This window comes from Giraffa tippelskirchi, chromosome 4, assembly GCF_054371585.1.
Source record: "Giraffa tippelskirchi isolate mGirTip1 chromosome 4, T2T-mGirTip1v1.2.pri, whole genome shotgun sequence".
NCBI classification, from domain to species: Eukaryota; Metazoa; Chordata; class Mammalia; order Artiodactyla; family Giraffidae; genus Giraffa; species Giraffa tippelskirchi.
In genome coordinates, this window is record NC_137278.1 from 65,123,347 (window position 1) to 65,135,905 (window position 12,559).

The 12,559-nt window shown below is 45.9% G+C and overlaps 2 protein-coding genes across 27 annotated transcripts in view; one reads left to right on the plus strand and one right to left on the minus strand.

Annotated features, from left to right (window-relative positions):
- The window catches only part of RTN4 (reticulon 4), a 197,705-nt gene extending 196,506 nt beyond the window's left edge, over positions 1-1,199 (plus strand). For all 26 annotated transcript variants that reach the window (XM_081589499.1, XM_081589509.1, XM_081589496.1 and 23 more), the window contains one exon: positions 181-1,199. In XM_081589499.1, the coding sequence (XP_081445625.1) occupies positions 181-223 (43 nt within the window). In that variant the 3' untranslated portion in view covers positions 224-1,199. The remainder of the gene's footprint in view (positions 1-180) is intronic.
- The window catches only part of EML6 (EMAP like 6), a 295,589-nt gene that overhangs the window by 21,644 nt on the left and 261,386 nt on the right, over positions 1-12,559 (minus strand). The window contains exons 37-43 of the mRNA XM_081589485.1: positions 12,021-12,209; positions 10,001-10,173; positions 9,426-9,588; positions 6,220-6,323; positions 5,420-5,573; positions 4,781-5,028; positions 3,124-3,334 (exon numbers count right to left, since the gene is read on the minus strand). Of these exons, the coding sequence (XP_081445611.1) occupies positions 3,310-3,334; positions 4,781-5,028; positions 5,420-5,573; positions 6,220-6,323; positions 9,426-9,588; positions 10,001-10,173; positions 12,021-12,209 (1,056 nt within the window). The 3' untranslated portion in view covers positions 3,124-3,309. The remainder of the gene's footprint in view (positions 1-3,123; positions 3,335-4,780; positions 5,029-5,419; positions 5,574-6,219; positions 6,324-9,425; positions 9,589-10,000; positions 10,174-12,020; positions 12,210-12,559) is intronic.

The window sequence follows — 12,559 nt, forward strand, 5'->3', positions numbered from 1 at the left end:
GGTCAGGGTGGCAAAATTATAGCTTGTAGTTTGACAGCCTTAGGATTTTATTTCTTGCGTAAGCTGAGCAATGTACATATAAGTAAGTCTTGAAGGATAGACATTTTAAGAAGCAGAAAACAAACTATTGTAATTTCACAGTATTTACACTGACCTTTCCCCTCTCCTTCTCATTTGTAGAATCCAAGCAAAAATCCCTGGATTGAAGCGTAAAGCTGAATGAGAAAGCCTGAAATAGGAGGCTTAATAAACAATTAAACAATAGGAGTTTATCTTTAAAGGGGATATTCATTTGATTCCATTGGGGAGGGTCAGGGAAGAACAAAGCCTTGACATTGCAGTGCAGTTTCACAGATCTTTATTTTTAGCAACGCAGTGTCTGAGGAAAAATGACCTGTCTTGACTGCCCTGTGTTCATCATCTTAAGTATTGTAAGCTGCTATGTATGGATTTAAATGGTAATCATATTTGTTTTTCCTGTATGAGGCACTGGTGAATAAAAAAAGATCTGAGAAAGCTGTATATTACACTTTGTCGCAGGTAGTCTTGCTGTATTTGGGGTATTGCAAAGAAAGTGGAGCTGAAAAAAATAACCCTTTTCACAGTTTGTGCACTGTGTATGGTCTGTGTAGATTGATGCCGATTTTCTGAAATGAAATGTTTAGACGAGATCATACCACCAAAGCAGGAGTGAAAAAGCTTCCTTTTCTGGTATGTTCTAGGTGTATTGTGAAATTTACTGTTGTATTAATTGCCAATATAAGTAAATATAGATGATTATATATATATCTATATATAGTGTTTCACAAAGCTTAGACCTTTACCTTTCCAGCTGCCCCACAGTGCTTGATACTTCTGTCATTGGTTTTATGTGTGTAGTTCCAAAGCACATAAGCTAGGAAAAAAAAAACATATTTCTAGGCGCACTACCATCTGTTTTCAACACGAACCGATGCCATGCAAACAACTCCTCAACATAAACTTCATTGCACAGACTTACTGTAGTTAATTTTATCACAAACTCTGGACTGAATCTAATGCTTAAAAATGTTTGTTTGTTCACAAATATCAAACATTGTTATGTAAGAAATTATAAATGACGATTTATACAATTGTGGTTTAAGCTGTACTGAACTAAATCTGTGGAATGCATTGTGAACTGTAAAAGCAAAGTATCAATAAAGCTTATAGACTTAAAAGATGTTTTGTATTTTGGTTTCATGAACCTGCTGTAGAATGAAAGTATTAGACACAAAGGGTAGACTTCGCCTCCACCAGTGTGCGCACTGGCTGGCTTGCGCTTCCAGAAAGGCTTTAAGCTCAGTGTAGCCATGTTTACTTTGAAAACAAAAACAACATGTCTACATAATCAAATCTATTTGACACATACCAAAATGTTTTTAAATTATGTATTTTTTATACTTTAATTGAAAATAAATTCATGCACCAATATTTTAACATATGGAATACAGTGCAGGATTTATGAACATACATAAAATCATACCATATAAATGTTTACAAATCAGATTTAAGAACTTTTCTTGACACACAGACACTATTGCTCTTTAAATATAGTGTGTACATATATCATTGATAAATTTGTTCTTCACATAGTTATTTCAATGCAAGATTCAATCAGTATGAAAGGTCAGTGTACAGTATAGGCAGACATGGTTATCACTCAGCATCACCAGTCACATGGATACAGAAAACAGAATTAGGGCTGCATAGGGACTCTTAACTGTGGGCCCAACAACCTATCAGTGGATTAATGTAAGGCATTAATAAATTGGCATATAAAAATAGCTCAATGAGTGATCTAATCCATTTAGAATGTTGAAGCACTTCTGTGGTAAATGTTAATCTATTTAATTGAAAATGCTTCGTTTCACCGTTCCTCTAAACTGACAACTGAAAATAGCCAGTAACTCAAGATCCAGAATTTTAGGTCACTGACTAGAAGGTCTAATTGGTATAATATATGTGCTCAGAGTCCCAGTCTGTTACCAACCTGCCTTCCACTGCATGCCATCATCAGCCCCTCTTGTCAGTGGTCAGCAAGTGTCAAGTATGATGGGAGGTGGTCCAGGGTGCTTCTGATTTTGTTGGGCAAGTCACATTCTGTCATCCAGCCAACTCTGAGCTAGATTATTTTGTTTTATAATCTTGAGTTATCAAATACTGCTTTGGGCTTAGCAGTTTGTTCTGCAGAGATTTTTTTTAATCCAGACTTGACCTGTATCGTTCACCTGAAGCACATCACTGGAATCAAGTCTACCCCACTCTGGGAGTGGCCCTCCCAGCGCAGCCTCTGGGCATCTCCCCTATTACCATTTTAGGTTGCGTAGGATAAATCAGCTCATCTTCCTGGACCTACTTGAGCTTTTTTTTTTCCCTTCTTTTTTGTAGTAGAGGTTTGTTTTATTTGAAATGTTTTGGATGTTGTGGGTTTGGCACTGAGTATAATGAAACCCACTCTACCCACCTATCTTCCAACACCTGAACTTAAGTTTCTTTGCTGCTCAACTTCAAATAGCCACTGTTTCCCAAGCACGTAACTAATGTCTTTCCTTTGGGAAGCCTTGACCTAAACACATGACATGGGTGACCAGGAATCTGCTACGATCCTGTAGCCCTCCTCAGTTTTGAAGTTTTAGCACCATATGTAGAAAGGAGATAATCTGTGGGAAGTGAGATAGCAGCCCACACAACGGGAAGCTTTCAAAGGCACTTAATGGATATAAAACTCTGCAAACTAAACATTAAAAAAATTAAGTTTCTCAACTTGTTTATACATGGCTCATTTGGTTTTGAAAGCTAAATGCGGAGAACAGAGGCTATCAGTATTTCTAGTATTTCAGTGAATCTAACTTAAGCTGTCCTGTTCTACTTCCTTATTTGTAAAAATGAACATTTTTAAAGTATATAGAAACATAATAGCAAAACATCTTTTGTAAAAGTTTTGATGCAAATTAAAAGCTACATATTGGTTAGAGTAACTGAGGCTTTAAATTTTGTCAGTGGGCTACATTATCAGATAGGATTTCTTTGTCAGTGTAGTGAGTACGTGTAGTTTTTAGTCTCAGGAAGAGAGGCAAGCAGTCTTAACACGTCAGCACTGACCTTCCTTCTTGACATCCCAGTTTTGGAAGCTCCAGGTGATGGGAGCAGTCACATTTCACCAGCACTTGGAGCTCATGTAGCTTGTTGCGGCGTAGACCTTTCCCAGCAGCTGGCAGCCAGGAGGTATCTCATCACGGCCTCTGTGGTTGCCAGCCGTGGCAGCAGCAGGAAAGCGGACTCTGGCATTTACAGGCATCGCCACACAAATACACTGAAAAGACAGACCAAACATTTTGCAGGGCTGGACATCATAACTTTTTGTCAAGTGACAAAAGTCATTCTTGCCAAGAGCTCCAAAGTCAAGCTCAGGCTGAACATTTTGATTTCAATTTTAAAAGACAAACCAGGGATCTTGCCACCAATTAAAGGTCTATTGGTTATTTTTTTTAAGGTCTATGTTATCTGTTTGGTCTGGCTCTTTCAGCATGCCCCTTCTGAACGGGAGGACTGCTGGCAGCTTGACTTCACACTTCTCTCTTGTTACCACTGAAGAGGTTTTATCAGCTCCACTCAAGCAGGAGAGCTCTTTCTAGTGTTCGGCACAGGGCCAGGGGTGACAGGAGCCCATGGCTGCCAGGCCGAGGGGGCCCTGTGTTGGGAAGGTGACATCCAAGCCCTTTATAGTGACCGACAGCCCCCTCAGATCTCCGGGTTAGCTTCTGTCTCCTGCTTGTTCACTGTTTGGTTGGTGCTGCTTTGGATGGGGGTCCTCCCTCCCCTGCCCACCCCGGGAGCTGCTGTCAGCCCTCTCTCAGCGGCTCTTAAGTGCTGCGGCGGTTGACACAGTGGCCTGGAGATGGATGTTTCCAGGGGGGCCAGCAAAAGGCATCCTTTGGGGCCATTTTCTACACAATGCTTTTGGGTAGAAAGTGGGTTAAAATTCTCTACAGGTACCTTTTCCATAACCTTACTCAGACTACTAAAGATGCATGCATTTCCCCTGTGAGCCCAGTCCCCAACTGAACAGAAACCTGTATTCATGTTTCTGTGAAGCTCTTCATCTACATGAGATGTGGAGAAGCTGAATGACTTCGGATGACCTCTTGCTGGTCCCCCACACTCCAAATAAGAAAGACCCTTGGTGGAGGGACACAAGAGAGCTCCTTGGAGGTGCTGCTGCTAGGGGGTCCTTCCAAAACCCTGGAAGACCAGAGCATGGGGCCTCTTTCTCACTGAGCAGTGGTGAAGCTTAGGAGCAGACCCAGTTAGGAGTCCACACAGCTGGTTGAGGTTCTCCACAGCTACTAACTAGCACTGGTACTAATGGCTTCACTCCTTGTCTGATCTCACGTGTAAAATCGGGTAATGTGTTCTGCGTGACTGAGGCCCAGTATTACTATTTGTAAACCTCTCACAGAGTTGTGGATTAATCATCCATGTTAAGAACTCTAGTGATGAACTGGAAGTTCTGAGTTACAAGGCCCGTGGACCAAGGTCACTCTAAGCTCCTGATTAGATGCAGTAAGTGCTGCGGGCTGTCCAGCAGCTCCTACTGAAACTGCCATGTGGAGGTTGGGTCTCTCAGCACCTGCCTCTCCAACCAGCAATGCTCAGAGTAGCTCTGACCTGCCCTTGGCTTCTCTCCAATCCCAGGCCAGCCTAGTGGGGACAGAGGCCCATCACGGTTAGGGTTTGGGGTCACCGGAGACTTAAGTACCTTACACTGGGTAAGTCCTCACTGCATCTCTTGGTCACTTCCCATACCAGCCCCTCCTGTGCCCCTGGGAGGAGCTGACAACTGAGGTGGGGATGGTAGGGGTGAAGGCCAGGCCTCGGGGCAGAGCCAGATGAATCAGGTTGGTACCTGCAGTCGTCTCCTCCAGTGCTGACTACATACTTGTCGTCATGAGAGAAACGGATGTTCGTCACATGAGCTGAGTGACCAAAGTAACGCTTATGTTTGGCCTGTGAGCAAAAGGGAATGGAGGTGACTAAGAGAGCCTGTCCTTCAGCAACCCCAGACCACTCCCAGGACTCCGCTCCGCCTCCCCAGGCTTCCCTTCACCCACGGGGTGCCTATTAGGTTTGGACATCTCTGGGAGCCAGCCCTTCACTGGCTTCCTGCCTCACTCTTGTCCTGCTCGGTACCCTCACTCCCATCCTCCTGGCTTCCAAGACTTCCCCTTGTGAAGGAGAGGAAGAGGTTAGGGGTGGCCAAGTCTCCCCAGGGCTGTGACAAGATTCCTCTTGTGCTAGATTCTAGATAGTCGTGTCCATGTGGCCACGATCTCTGGGAGAATGCAGAATGTCAGAGAGCCTGCAGGCTGTGCAGGGAGTTACTCTAAGGGAAACTCACAAATTTCTCTGTGCACGGAAAATCAAAGAGCTTCACCAGCCCAAAGTCGTCTCCCGTGACGATATTCAAGCCCGCGTGGGTCACACAGGCGCAGTTGACGTCAGCCTTGTCTGCATTTCGCGGCCAGATGCCAATGACTTCGTCTCCCAGAATGCTGTTCCAACAGGAAGGGGAGTGAGGTGTGTGACAAGGCATCCTGCAGTCAGGCATCCTCTCCCCGGGGAGGAGAGGAAGAGTCAGTGCTGTCACGTGGCTCCTCTGTCCCCTCCCTCTCTGTGTACCTGCCCCAGCTCCTGCTGTTCTCTGCCTCGGCCCCTTTCACCCTAAAAGACAAGTTCCCTCCATCTGTGGTTCTCTCCCTCTCCCCCATAATGCTTCTGAGTATGTGTGGGTTTGGGAGAAGAGAGGGGGCTCCTTTAAGCTCCCAGGCTGGTGGTCTCGTCTCTTCTGACTTGGCAGGGCCCTGCTGCTTACCCTGCTACCTGGCGACCAGCCCTCCCTCCCCGTCCCAGGGGTTGGAGGAGGCCTCACTGTACTGGAGGGGGCTTGGCCAAGAGGTGGGAGATGGTTTCCCTTTGAACTTGTTGGGTGGAGCTGGGGATGGGTGGGACAGATTACACAACAAGAGGGACTTTGCATTTCAAAAGCCCAGGTCAGATCAAAGCCTGTGGCCCAACCTAGGAGCAAGAAGCTTCGGGAAAGATCTCTGTCTCTGAGCTGCTTCAGATCCCAGCCCCACACAAACTTGAAGCTGAGGCCAGGACAAGAGTAGTCTCCCTTGGGACCTTTCCTGCAGTCACCTTGTCCAGGAGGCCCAGGTGATCTTCTCAATGACCACGGCTTCGGTGACCTGCTTCCCCAGGGGGACTTCATGTACCTGGCGCTTGTAGGCTCCTGTGGACACCTGCAGGCGGGAGGCAGCCACGCCCATCAACGTTCTTTCTTTTCTGCCCAAAGGACTCCCCTTCCTATGTGCTGCTTCCCAACATCCACATCCCCACACCTTTCCACCAAACCCAAGTTCAGCTCCAGCCTGCAAAGCCTGTGGTCAGCCTGCAGCCAAGTCTACACAAGCAGAGCATTTCCCTTCCATTTTCTTGCTATTTTCCAAAGTTCTAAGGCAGTGGTTCGCCAACTGTGGTTCTCCACCACCAGAAGCAGCATCTGGAAATTTGTTAGAAAGGCGTGCTCTTGGACCCCCACTCCCAACCCCCCATCAGATCCCCTGAAGAGGGTGGGGCCCAGCGGTCATTTTAATAAAGCCTCCAGGGGATGCAGGGGATACTCGCTCAGACTTGGGGATCCCTGTTCTCAGGGAAGCAAGGTCCCTCAGTAAACAACTGAAGCAAGGTTTCTCATGGACAACAGCTAACATAGATGATCTCTGAAGTATCTAGGACCTGATCCTGGCTTCTCTGGGACCCTTCTAGAGGAAACCAATCGTTTTTCAGCGTGTGGCTGCTGCCTCCATCTCCAGCCCTCTGTCCTCCTGCGGTGCCGGCCCAGCCACCCTGATTTCCCTGCTGTTCAGGAACGAGCTTCAATCTTGCTCACTTCTGGTTTTTCACGCAGAACGCCTGGAACCATGTTCCACTGTCTTGGTTGGCTGACCCCTGCAGACCTCAGTGTGAACAGCACCTCAGGGAGGGGAAGTGAATCTAAACTCAGTGTCTGTTAAATGCCCCCACAGGGCACTGTGCTTTTCCTTCTCAGCACATAATCAAAATTTGTAATTATGGGTGCACTGTGTGATGAGTTTAACGCTCCTCTTGTCCACAACAAGGCAAGCTCCTGGAGAGCAGGGATCAGGCCTGTTTCCTCCACCCAGAAGTCTAATGTAGGGCCTGATTCAGTTCATACTTGACAAATGAATGTGTCCTCTCTCCTTTCAAAATGACTACCTGACTCCTGGCCAGCTCACAAATGCATATTTGTTCAAAGTGCTGGAGACATCATTGTTCTATTCTCAGTGCCACGAGTGGAAACCCTCTTGATCCCTCTCCATGGGTCAGTCCCCCCAGGGCCTTCACTCCAGGGTCATGGTCTGGAGTCTGGTTCCCAAGGGTGGAGGGGCCACACTACCCATGGGATTTGGAATTGAGATAAAGAAGTATAAGAGGCAACACAGGCTTTGGTGCAGCCCTGAGAACTAGGAATTAGGAAGCTTTGAAGGGGCGGACATCCTGGAATGTGAAGTCAAGTGGGCCTTAGAAAGCATCACTATGAACAAAGCTAGTGGAAGTGATGGAATTCCAGTTGAGCTATTTCAAATCCTGAAAGATGATGCTGTGAAAGTGCTGCACTCGATATGCCAGCAAATTTGGAAAACTCAGCAGTGGCCACAGGACTGGAAAAGGTCAGTTTTCGTTCCAATCCCAAAGAAAGGCAATGCCAAAGAATGCTCCAACTACCGCACAGTTGCACTCATCTCACATGCTAGTAAAGTAATGCTCAAAATTCTCCAAGACAGGCTTCAGCAATATGTGAACCATGAACTTCCAGATGTTCAAGCTGGTTTTAGAAAAGGCAGAGGAACCAGAGATCAAATTGCCAACATCCGCTGCATTATCAAGAAAGCAAGAGAGTACCAGAAAAACATCTATTTCTGCTTTACTGACTATGCCAAAGCCTTTGACTGTGTGGATCACAATAAACTGTGGAAAATTCTGAAAGAGATGGGAATACCAGACCATCTGACCTGCCTCTTGAGAAACCTGTATGCAGGTCAGGAAGCAACAATTAGAACTGGACATGGAACAACAGACTGGTTCCAAATAGGAAAAGGAGTATGTCAAGGCTGTATATTGTCACCCTGCTTATTTAACTTATATGCAGAGTACATCATGAGAAACACTGGGCTGGAAGAAACACAAGTTGGAATCAAGATTGCCGGGAGAAATATCAATAACCTCAGATATGCGGATGACACCACCCTTATGGCAGAAAGTGAAGAACTAAAGAGCCTCTTGATGAAAGTGAAAGAGGAGAGTGAAAAAGTTGGCTTAAAGCTCAACGTTCAGAAAACTAAGATCATGGCATCTGGTCCCATTACTTCATGGGAAATAGATGGGGAAACAAGTGGAAACAGTGTCAGACTTTATTTTTTTGGGCTCCAAGATCACCGCTGATGGTGATTGCAGCCATGAAATTAAAAAACGCTTACTCCTTGGAAGGAAGGTTATGACCAACCTAGATAGCATATTGAAAAGCAGAGACATTACTTTGCCAACAAAAGCCCGTCTAGTCAAGGCTATGGTTTTTCCAGTGGTCATGTATGGATGTGAGAGTTGGACGGTGAAGAAAGCTGAGCACTGCAGAATTGATGCTTTTGAACTGTGGTGTTGGAGAAGACTCTTGAGAGTCCCTTGGACTGCAAGGAGATCCAATCAATCCAACCTAAAGGAGATCAATCCTGAGTGTTCATTGGAAGGACTGATGTTGAAGCTGAAACTCCAATACTTTGGCCACCTCATGCAAAGAGTTGACTGATTGGAAAAGAGCCTAATGCTGGGTAGGATTGGGGGCAGGAGGAGAAGGGGACGACAAAGGATGAGATGGTTGGATGGCATCACCGACTTGATGGACATGGGTTTGGGTGGACTCCGGGAGTTGGTGGTGGACAGAGAGGCCTGGCGTGCTGCGATTCATGGGGTCGCAAAGAGTCGGACACGACTGAGCGACTGAACTGAACTGAAGGGGCGGTCGTGAGAAGAAGCTCAAGATGATTAGGGCTTGTTTCCTGCTTTCCTACTGAAGAATAACTCTACTATTTTTAATTCTATTTGACTTTCTTAAATTCTTAAGCCTTTGTTTGTTCAGGTATAAAATGGGAGGAAAAGCAACGTCCTTAAGGGGTTCCTGTGAACACACTAGCTGGCGAACAGTCAGCCCTGGTTTCACCTAAGCTGTTGTGAGTAATATTGTTATCAGTGGTTACACCGGTTATACTATATATAGTTTATAGTATATCAATGGCTATACTATTATCAGTAAAGCCGAAGCATACCTGGATGTACTTGCCATCTGCAGAAAAATCTATCTGAATGACGAAGCTGGGGATATCTTTGCAGTAGCCAATGCGGTTCAAACTTGTGCCCTGAGTGAAGTCATAGAAGTCAACTGTGTGTTCAGAAGAACCAACGGCTAAGAATCTGCTGTCTGGGCTGATTCTAGAAAAAGCAATTCAAGAGCATGGTCTGTGAGGAGGGCTGTCTGGGGCCGGTCAGGCATGAGGTCTGCTCTGGGATAGACTTCCCAAGCTCAAGGTCAGGTTGGGTAGCTTCTCCAACAGTCTAAGGAATTTGACCACTTCTCTGGATCGAACCCCCCAGGAAAAAAGAAAATGGGTGTGTGCAGCCTTCTGTAGAAGGCTCTTCACAAGAAGTTTTTATCACACTCATGGGAATCAGCAAAGATACGTCTGAGAACTAACGTGTGAGAGGGTCTCCTACCAGAGCTGACTCATTGAAAGGGACCCTCTCATACGTGAGTTCTTCATCCCAGCCTCCTGGAATGGGAACCATGGGGAGGGAGAATGAATGCCTGCCTTTCTCCTCCCTGCCCAGACCACCTGCTATGTACCTGATATCTTGGATAGCAGATTTCCGGTCTCTTTTCTTGCCCCAAACTTTCAGGCTGTTCACCAACAAGACAACAAACTCTCCATTCTTCATGCCAATGGCCACCATCTCCCCGTCTGGGCTGTAGGCTGCACACTGGGCCGCGTGGCCCAGGCTCACCTTGTTTAGCAGCTTCTACATGGACACAAGGTAATACCCTGAGCTCTTGGCCACTTCAGCTAGTCTCCAGGGGAAATCCTGCACCCAGGTCACCTCTAGGGATACTCCAGACCTCTTGCTTCTTATAGTAAGAGTCCCTGAGGGGCCGAGGCGGGCAATGTGTTTTGACTGAGCAGCTGGGGAGATGATGTGGTTTAAGCAGAGGCTGGTGAACTTTCTCTGTGAATGGTTTGATAGTAAACAGTAAATATTTTTGGCTCTGCCAGTGAAGCACGAAAGCAGCCACGGACACTGATATAAACAAGAAAGCGCAGCTAACTGCAGAAACAGGCAGCGGGCAGACTTCATCCTCGGGCTGCAGCTTGCTGATCTTGTTCAGGGGAAAGAGTTTGAGCTTCAGCATGTGTTAGTTCAGATCTCAAATCCTGGCTCTGTCCCTAGCTGGGTGTGTTTGGGTAAGTTGCTCCTGTCTTTTCCTGTGTGTGTGTGTGCGCGTGTGCGTGTGTGTGCGTGTGCGTGTGTGTGCGCGTGTGCGTGTGCGCGCACGTGCATGCGCACACACGCTCAGTCGTATCTGACTCTTTGTGATCCATGGACTGTAGCCTGCCAGGCTCCTCTGTCCATGGAATTCTCCAGGCAAGAATACTGGAGTGAGTTGCCATTTCCTCCTCCAAGGGATCTTCCTGACCCAGGGATTGAACCTGCATCTCCTGGTTCTCCTGCATTGGCAGGCAGGTTCTTTACCTGCTGAGCCATCGGGGAAGCGCCATGTGTAGAGAAGTGATATTACAAAGTTGTTGTAAGCATTAGCGCTGGTATTTATGAAACATCTGGTATATAGTGGGTGTTAATAAACATAATCAATAATTACAAACTAACTTGAGTATGGGGATTCCCTAATAGCTTCAGTTGGTAAAGAATTTGCCTGCAATGCAGGAGACCCCAGTTCGATTCCTGAGTTGGGAAGATCCCCTGGAGAAGGAACAGGCTACCCACTCCAGTATTCCTGGGCTTCCTTTGTGGCTCAGCTGGTAAAGAATCTGCCTGCAATGCGGGAGACCTGGGTTCAACCCCTGGGTTGGGAAATGGAAAAGGGAAAGGCTAGCCACTCCAGTATTCTGGCCTGGAGAATTACATGGACTAAAAAGTCCATGGGGTCGCAGAGTCAGACACAACTGAGCGACTTGCACTTTCCCTTTCTTTTCACTTTCAAACTGAGTATGACAAGCACACTTAGCTTAGGCTTCTCCAAGTTTGTTCCATGATCCTGACACTGAAAATATGACTGAAATATTTACGAGACATTTTGTAATGAAATCAAGTATTTTAATTATTAGAACATAAGTACTTTTTTACTATCAGCTAAGACTTGGTAAACATCAATCTTTCTTCCCCTACTCCTGATTATTGTCTGCTATTTTACATTTTTATTCCAGATGGATATGTTTTTTGAAATTTTTTGTATTTTTAAATTTTTTTCCAAACTCTAAGAGTAACTTTGTTGGAATTTTGATTGAAATGTTCCACTTGGGAACATCTGACATTTTAAATCATTTTTTTCTCTTCCCATCTGGGGAAGACATGATTTATCTCTTTGTTTTTTAGTTTCATGGGTTCTTTTGTGACAAGAGAATAAAGCATTCTCAGTGAGATTATTCCTGTACTATAAATATTCATAGAAGCATATGGCTAATAGATACATACAGAATGGGACTTCTTTTTACTATGAGTCTAACTTAGTTGCTGCGCTGTGGCTGAGCTCCTGTCCAACCCCATCCCCCATCTCTGACTGGCCTGACCCTGGCCAGACTTCCCCTCACCCCGCTTGGGGCCTCTGAGCCCAGGCAGTGTCTGCCCCTCACCTTGTCAGCCAGGTCCCAGATGCGGGCTGTGCCGTCATTGCTGGCGGAGATGAAGATGTCCTTGGAGGGGTGTGTGGCCAGGCCCCAGATCTCCCCTTCCATGTGTCCATCAATCAAGATGTTGGAAGCAGCATTTTTTTCACCAACTTCAATGATTTCTCCATCCTTGGTTCCCACTAAAATTTTTCCCTGTTGTAATCAAAACACTATTAGAAGAAAAACACTGTAGGATCCCACTCATACGAAATTCCTAGATGAGTCAAATGCATGGAGACAGGAGGTGGAATGATGGTTGCCGGGGGCTGGGTGGGGCAGTTATTATTTCACAGATGCTGAGCTTCTGTTGTACAGGATGAGAAATGTCCCTAGGAGGGATGGTGCGGCTGGTTGCATAACAATGTGAATGTATCTGATACCAGTGAACTGTATGCTTCAAAATGGCTAAATGGTAAATTTTATGTTCTCTAGCTTTTGTCACAATATAAAATAACAATAATAAAAAAAAACCACTATCAGAGCAACTTGGGAAAGTGCAGGCA